Source organism: Trachymyrmex cornetzi, unplaced genomic scaffold (assembly GCF_001594075.2).
Source record: "Trachymyrmex cornetzi isolate Tcor2-1 unplaced genomic scaffold, Tcor1.1 scaffold376, whole genome shotgun sequence".
In the NCBI taxonomy this organism is placed as follows: Eukaryota; Metazoa; Arthropoda; class Insecta; order Hymenoptera; family Formicidae; genus Trachymyrmex; species Trachymyrmex cornetzi.
The window spans coordinates 33987-42158 of NW_017298491.1; the positions used below are offsets into that span (position 1 = coordinate 33987).

At 30.8% G+C, this 8172-nt stretch overlaps 1 protein-coding gene across 1 annotated transcript; it reads left to right on the plus strand.

Moving 5' to 3' along the window:
- Positions 1-1513: 1513 nt before the first annotated feature.
- LOC108763682 (serine protease inhibitor dipetalogastin) lies at positions 1514-7375 on the plus strand. The gene is made up of 8 exons (XM_018511520.1): positions 1514-1713; positions 1842-2012; positions 2414-2557; positions 3795-3947; positions 4867-5031; positions 5485-5682; positions 6620-6781; positions 7310-7375. The coding sequence occupies exons 1-8, from the start codon at positions 1662-1664 to the stop codon at positions 7339-7341; spliced, it is 1077 nt and encodes a 358-aa protein (XP_018367022.1). The 5' UTR covers positions 1514-1661; the 3' UTR covers positions 7342-7375.
- Positions 7376-8172: the final 797 nt, after the last annotated feature.

Here is an 8172-nt window from a genome sequence, read left to right on the forward strand (position 1 = left end):
GAATATTCCACACATATATTGGCTGCGTTCGGGAATGTCGCTCAGATGCCTCCGATGCCTCGGATTCATCATCTGTCCTTGTTTAATATTAGATGTTAAACAAGGATAGATGATGAATCCGAGGCATCGGAGGCATCCGAGTGACGTTTCCGAACGTAGTCATTGTAAAAAATGATTAAGTTCACGCCGTGTCTGTAACGCTCTAGTCTAATGCAGCGTGTCCCTAGCAACGCACTATTTACTCGTTTCTAGCAGACAAACGTGGGGCAGTTGAAAATTAGCCGTCGAGTCATAAGGTCGTGTGTGATTGTACCTCTGATCATTTATAACTACAAGATTATTTATTTAAAATAAACTTGACTTTTATCCTTCAAATGAATTGCTGACATTAAATTCATCTGAAAGACAAAGTTCAAGCTTTATTCGCCCTCAATGTCGAAACAAATGACAACTTATTCCAGAAATCATTATTTATTTCAACTTGCGATTCATCTGCAAGTCAAAGTCTTACGATATGTTTCGCAAAATTCTTATTTTTTCCAGAAATTCCAGATTGGGTCGTTTCTGAATAACTTTTTGAACAAAATTATACTGTGAAGAATACATTTCATATACTTTCACCTTGAAGCTCAATTTTGGAGCTCATTTCACAGCAAGGATGGGAAAGTAAAAATTAATTTTTAATGCAAAAATAAAAATAAGAGAAATAACCTCCAATGGCTTTGACTTTGACATATGATATCGAGATCATGACTTTGAGCAACATTCAAAAGGTTTTAGCTGTCAATCGGACACCTTAGATGGCTTAAATAATGCAAATGCTGGCAATATCGTAACTTTCAAACTTCATAACTCGAAATGCACTTAACGAAAAAATATTTTATTGTAGCGTTTTGGAAAGTTCTTAAAATAAGCTTAAAATAAACAAGAGTATGCAATAAAAAATGGGAGATTTTATTCAAAAAACTTCATGCAACCTTGACCTGACCTTAAGAACGTTTTCTTAAGGTAAACTAAATTCACCATCTTCTTTCCGCTCTGAAACTATAAATTTTGTCTGAAAGATTTTTTAAAAAAACTTCTCTCTTTCGAGATATTCAAGTGTATTGATTAAAATGATCTACCCTGTACATGGAAATAAAGAAAAGGAAGGAAAGAATATTTACATATATATATACTAATATTAATATTAATAATTAATAAATAATTAACATTATTAAAAGAATTAATATTAGTTTTATTTTTTTCTTTTTTCTTTTTCTCTCTCTCTTTTTATTGCTTTCTTCACGTTCTTTGCTATTATGCGTCACCTTTTTTAATTAATGCTGACTAATTTGCCGATAAGAGAATGTATTACGTAAAATATGTTTATTCATGACGTGTTTTTACGTGTGTGCGACAAAATATTAATTTACATGACAGATCACGTTTAAATCGGCGGGATAAATTGGCGACGAAGGATCAATAATGACGCATTGTTACGATTGATTTCGCTAGCGTTGCCTGGCAGTGACACGTATTCGATATCGAATTTCCTTGATTATTACGACGAGAGGAATGCATAACGATATATTCAATCCAGGAAAAAAAGTGGTGCAGGTGCACAATCGGACATAGTCGAGACGAGTTCTTCAACAAACGAAAACTGCATTTGTAGCATAATGTCGTTTACAGTTTCACGTTACATTTTATATCAATATCTTCTTTTTTTCGGTAATTTGAGTTGATACATTTCTTACCGAGTTTAATATGAGTTTTATTAATCAATTTCACCCACGGATATGTAGATTTTTTTTGAGAAAATGTGAAAACGACTTGTAAAAAAATTAAAAATCTTGCAGTGATCAGGATGTGTATCGCCCTTACTTTAGACGACAAGGGAGCATTATATCAGAACTGTACGATTTTCGACAAATCGGATATATACGGCGGTCCAGTATGCGGCGACAACGGCGTGACATATGCTAATAGTTTTTATTTAGATTGTAAAAATCACCATAGTCGCGAAACCGGTAAGTTAATCTTTTTATTTCAATTAGCAAAAATTAATTATGCACAAATATGTATCGTTATTTTGGAATTACAATAAAATATTAATGTAAGTTGTTCGCGTGCTCCATAAATTATATTATTATAATTAAATATTTTACTAAAAGTTTTATAAAGTATTACGTGTACTAAATACAAATTAATCAAAATAGCGAAATGTTTCTTAAATATGTCACTAATTTCGTAAAATGTATTAATTTCCATATATTAACAAAAATTAATAATAATTAATAATGCCAAATTTTGGGATAATAATGATACATTAAAATGCATTGTAAATGCACATTGTAAATCTTGCAAAAAAGGTTACACATTTATAAAATTTTACTCAATATTTTTTCCGGTGATTTAACATTCTTTTTAGTTGCCACCTTACACTCTGGCCCGTGCTTGGAAAACGAGGAATACTGTAGCGTCAATCTGTATTATGATCCGGTTTGCGGTTCGGACCATAAGATTTATACTAATATGCAATCTTTACTTTGCGTTCGTCAAAAGCAATCCAGAGGTAAATGCAGATGATATTAAGTGTCTTATTTTTCGTGTGTATATTTGATGTATACATTTAATTTTAAAATATTAAAACAAAAATTTGATAACGATAATGTTAATCTGCACCGAGTCTTTTTTCCGTAAAAAAATTACTGAATTTATACAAAATTTCTTGAGAGAAAGATTTTTCACTATTTACTATACGTTGCATCTTTGACTAACTCTATACAGATAATTTAATATATTTTATTTCAGAGATACTAAATTAATTTACAGATTTTTAATATATTTTACTTGCGGACTAATAACTGTTTTGGCTCTTATTTTTTTTATTTTCTATGTTAGATTTATTCTCGAAGCTCTCTCTTTTAATTTGATATTTTTGTACATATTTTTGATTTTTATTAGAGTTTTTAATTTAATATAAATAAGCCTTAATTTTCACATGGAAAGAACGGTTTTACTAAAGTATTTAAAAATTTAGTTAGATTTGAACATGATTTTGTTTGGACCATCAAATAATCAAGTAAAACGCTTAAATTATATTAAGAATCTTTATTTTAGACCGCATATGTGAGAAACACAATCAATACTAGCAATTTAAAATGCCTATTACGGTCGAAGCTGGATCTTCATTGTTTTTAAATAATTCAATCTTGAATTACTAATATATACTATATATGTACTTGCATATATCAAATTGTAGCCTTTTCAAGTAAAACGCTTAAATTAGTTGCTAGAACATTAAAACTTTTTAAAACATTGTCATCATCATCACATTCGGGTGTCCTATATTATTTTGATGGTCCAACAAAAATATTTTTAGATCTGTATCTATCTAATAATATTTTTTATTAGGAAAACTAGTTCAACACTAGTACAATTAAGTGCAAATCGATTTACATATTTTCAATGTTAATAAGTAATTTAATCCTTTTAACGTTATGAGGTTATCGTGACAACAAAGGGTATGTAATTAAAAGGGCTAAATTATTTATTAACACTGAAAATATATAAATATTAAATTCATTTGCATTTAATTGCACTCAATGTGCAATGTTGCACTAATTTTCCCAGTGGAAAATGCTATAAATGTTTAGATAGGTACTTCAGCAAAACCGAAGTTTTCCATGTTGACTTTCAAAATGCGAGCGTATTGATATTTCGATCATACTTTGACTAATCACTAATCATGAGCAAATTAATTTTTACTGCCCATCCAATCATGAATTTTGTCCTGTGATCTGTTTCAGATTTAACAGCTGTGCCGATGACGGACTGTCCACAGAACGATTTATGTTACCGAGGTGGAACCGAACATTACGGCATAAATCCGATCTGCGCTAATAACGGACACACTTATCAAAACGCGGCTCAGCTCAAGTGCCTGCAACGATATAATTCCAGTAAGGGATTATGACGGGAAGTTATGCGGAAGCGTTTAGTTATGACTCGCGTAATTGCCAGCAAGTAGTCGGAAATAACTCCTTCGTGCGCCGGTACCTTCGCACTCTCTTAAGTCTTGTGTCGTGTTGGTGCTGAATTAATTTAGAGTCCCACTTTGAACTAAATGTTTCGTCGGCATAACCCGGTTATCCCTCTGCGGGCGATGGATCATGATTTACATCCGAATTAAGCTAGTTGTCTGACGCGGACGGCAATTGCAGATTCAGACTGCATTTTCTATTAATACACTGAACGATCGTAGCGAGATATTTCCAAGATTTACGATATTATCGTGTAATTCTTAGAATAGAGAAATTAGAGCAACCAGAAATTTATCTCGCGACGAGACTAAACACGACACTGAGATAAATTTTAAAATATAAAAATTAAACTTATTGAGTGAAAATCGTAAAACCGGATTTAAAATTGAGATTAATATAAAATATTCGTAATTATATTTTTGTAACAAAAATTCGCTATAAAAATTAATTTGGAAATATAATAAAATCCGACCGAATTACTGTACAACATAAATATGGTAGAGAGCGCCAAGGATCGGTCAAAGTTAGATGTTTCGAATAATATAATATTCTTGGTTCATGAATTTAATTTATCTCAGATGTGACTGTGCGCCGAAACGTTCAAATATTTAAACACAATCAATCTGAGATGCTAATAATCGCGATCCGAAAAATTCGGACATTCGCGTATACATATATATAATCCTCTCCCCCCCCCTTTCACAAAAACAAAATTAATTTATTATAAATATAAAAATCATGTAAAGGACCGTTGAAAAATATTACCTACGTATCATATTTATTACACGTTCGATTAATCATGAAGCACGCAGCCTCAAAATTTATTTTATTTTTCTAGGATTGCAAATTATTCACGACGGTGGTTGTCGCGTGGAATTTGTTCATCAGCTTTATGGTACAGCGGTTTGTGGCGTCGCGAAAGCAAGATACGAATGGAATCCGGTCTGCGCGTCCGACGGAATCACTTATCCAAATCCTTTCGTCTTTCTCTGCTATCGCCCAAGTACGTAATAATATATTCTATATTCTATTATATAAGATATCAATAATTTTATACATTTTATCGAAAGATGCTTTCACGAATTCCGAATCGATTTCTCCAAACAATTGTAAAGTTAAAATACTGATAAAATTTTATTTTATGTACGATCGTAAATTGTCGTTAATGTAAGAGCGTAATTCATCTTTATACAACAAAAATTTATTTTTATTTCATTAAAGAAAATGAATTTATTTTAAGATAACTTTAATTGATTATTTAATGCAAAAAATATAGATATCATTTATGCAAAAACTAATCATTTATACACCGTAACTCGGTTCTTTATTTAATACTAGCTCAAAGTCTGCGAATATAAGCGAATGTAGACTTTTTAATTTAGAGAGTGTGCGATTGTATATAGCTTACTTTTTACCCCAGAAAGTCTTCGAATGTAACTTACATTTTTGAATTCAGATCTGAACGTAATTTTCAACGGAGAGTGCGACACACACAACTACAAATCTTGCATAGAGGCATATACAAATACGACGGTCTTACCAAACGGCGAATACGCGAACGACGCCTTCACCGCGGACGACGAGGTTTGCGGGAACGACGGTTATACGTATCAGAGTATACATCACTTGCAATGCCATACTCGTCACGATAAATGTGAGTTTTGCGTCGCAAGAGAGATGGAAAGAAAAAAATTCAACGCCGAAGAGACGGCTATTTCAAATGCTTAAAAGTATGCCGGTCCAATTGTTAAACACATCGCTGACAAGCATCTCTCGAAATTTAGTTATTTTCATAAAGCTCCATTTATTCAGTAAGCTTAGAAAAAAAAAGATAAAAAATCTGGGTAGAAAATTTAAGTTCCGGTAAAATTTACATGTGCAGAAATAGAATTTTACGACTTTTATATGCCAAAATTTAAGACTTTTATATACCAAAATTTAAAAAATTACTTTATTTCGAAATCTACGTTTTCTGTTTTTATACGGATTTTGCACAAATTATTATACGAGAATAATGATAAATAATAAAAATATTTTGTGCTTGTGTTTGTTGTGTGTGTTATAAAACCGGTTCTTATTAAAATTTTTATATTGAATTTTTTTAACATATTTGAGTGTTAATTTAATACAATGTGACTATATATATTATTTGAATATTTTGTATTAGACTGATATTTAATAGTGTTTCTTAGTGTTACTTAACATAATTTATGAGCAAGTAAAGAAATAACATAAAAATAATGTAGTTTTAAAACAAAAATTTTAAGATTAATGAATGAAAGATAAATGTTATTTTAACATATTATAAATATTAATTTTACTAAAGAAATGTGTTTCCAAATTATAATTTTACTAAAGAAATTTGTTTCCAAATTATATCAGAGCGTTACATTTTTTACTTAATTTTGACATAATATGTGTGTTATACTTTAAAATATATTCATGTTACATTAAATCAAAAAATTGAATGGACTGTTTAGACATAAAATGTCAATTAAGAGAAATAATACAAATAATTATAATTATTTACACACCTAAAATATGTCGAAAACACAAATTTTCCAACTGTTTGTTAACATTTTATCTCGTAGATGTATTTTTGAAGCATCATGGATCATGTTCCGGACCGGATGACCATCCTTGTGGTTCGGTACCAGAAGAAGAGCACAGACAATCGGTATGCGGCACCAACGGTAGATCCTATGTGAGTCCAGAGGCCCTTTGGTGCGCTAAATTACGCTCTCCGGAAAAAGGTGAGATTTGTAAACCATATCTATAATAAATTCCGGACAAACTCTTCCCTCATAATGCTCGCGTTCACGCGAAGGCATTTTCACTTGAAATTCTCTTCGCTCATTAACTTGCTTATGTCGCGTAAAATTATGTATACACGCACTTCGCGTAATTTCGAGATTTGTTTCTACGTGATACGCAGACGAGAATTTTTGAGATAACAGGAAAAATATAATTTAACAGTAATTTTCGGGCCTATCTGGTGTACACCTCGTTACGTATGCGCGTCAAACGGAAGAAGCAATCTCGCGAGATAAATTTTATTGAGCTGTACGTGAAATTACGTCGCAGGACAAATCGCGACATTCGTGTGTAACGTTGACAATGTTGATTGTCTCGATTAAGATCATATCTCATGCATACTCGTGTGTTGAAACGCGATGTAGAGAATACAGGAGATGCCGTTTGTTTTCGAGACAAAAGCATTTCTCGATCAATAATCGATCGCACATTCAAAACTGAATAATGAGACGTTCTCTTTTTTACAGATATTGCTTACAAGCACGATGGTCCATGCTAATGAAGACATTGTCAGGAATTGCTACATCACGTGCGTTTGAAAAATGCGTCAAAAAAATTGACCTTGAAAAAAGCAGAAGTTCTTATATAGTTTATAAATATTTTATATAAAAAAACTTTCTGGATTTATATCGTTATTTGTATCTTTCTCCAAGATATTACAACCGATATAAATAATAACAAAGTTTTTATATAAAATATAAATTGTATAAGAAATGTAATTTTAAATTAAATATAAATATGCAAGTAATATCAATAACTTCCTTTTAGCGCTCTGTATAGGAATAATGACATTTATTTGTTCTATTTATTTCTGTCATGAAAATATCAGATTTGGTTGAAGCATAATTAACTTAATGGTAAATGTGCGATACAAATTTTCTTAGCGAGTTAATTTTGTATTATATTTTATATGTTAGGAATCTAAATATGATTAGTATAAAGATACATTATATGTGTATACTATAGATTTTAATTTTTATCTCTCGAATCATGTCATTTTGATAATCTTTTATAATATTTATAATAAAGAAAGAAAAATACAATATTTTAATTTTTTTAACTTGACTGATGCAAAGATGTTAATATATTAATATTGTAGCAGCGCTTTGTTAATCTCAAGAATAAAAATAAAATTTTAGAAATATAATTACATATTATAATTAACATAATGTAACTATGTAGGGAAGACCGGGGCTGGTTGTCGTACGGGGTTGATTGTCAAAATGCTTATGACTCAAACAAGACACGGCAGAAATATCTCTTTTTTTGACTGTAGATAGCTAATATAATATTAATTTGTTGTGTAAAATGGTTTGCACCACAAGCATTG

What these genes read in the sequence shown, in the direction of transcription:
- LOC108763682 (XM_018511520.1), top strand. Translation starts at nt 1,662, where the DNA reads ATGTCGTTTACAGTTTCACGTTACATTTTATATCAATATCTTCTTTTT. An exon ending in CTTTCTCTGCTATCGCCCAA is followed by an intron (nt 5,032 to 5,484) that starts GTACGTAATAAT and finishes TTTTGAATTCAG; the next exon opens with ATCTGAACGTAATTTTCAAC. An exon ending in CCATACTCGTCACGATAAAT is followed by an intron (nt 5,683 to 6,619) that starts GTGAGTTTTGCG and finishes TTTATCTCGTAG; the next exon opens with ATGTATTTTTGAAGCATCAT.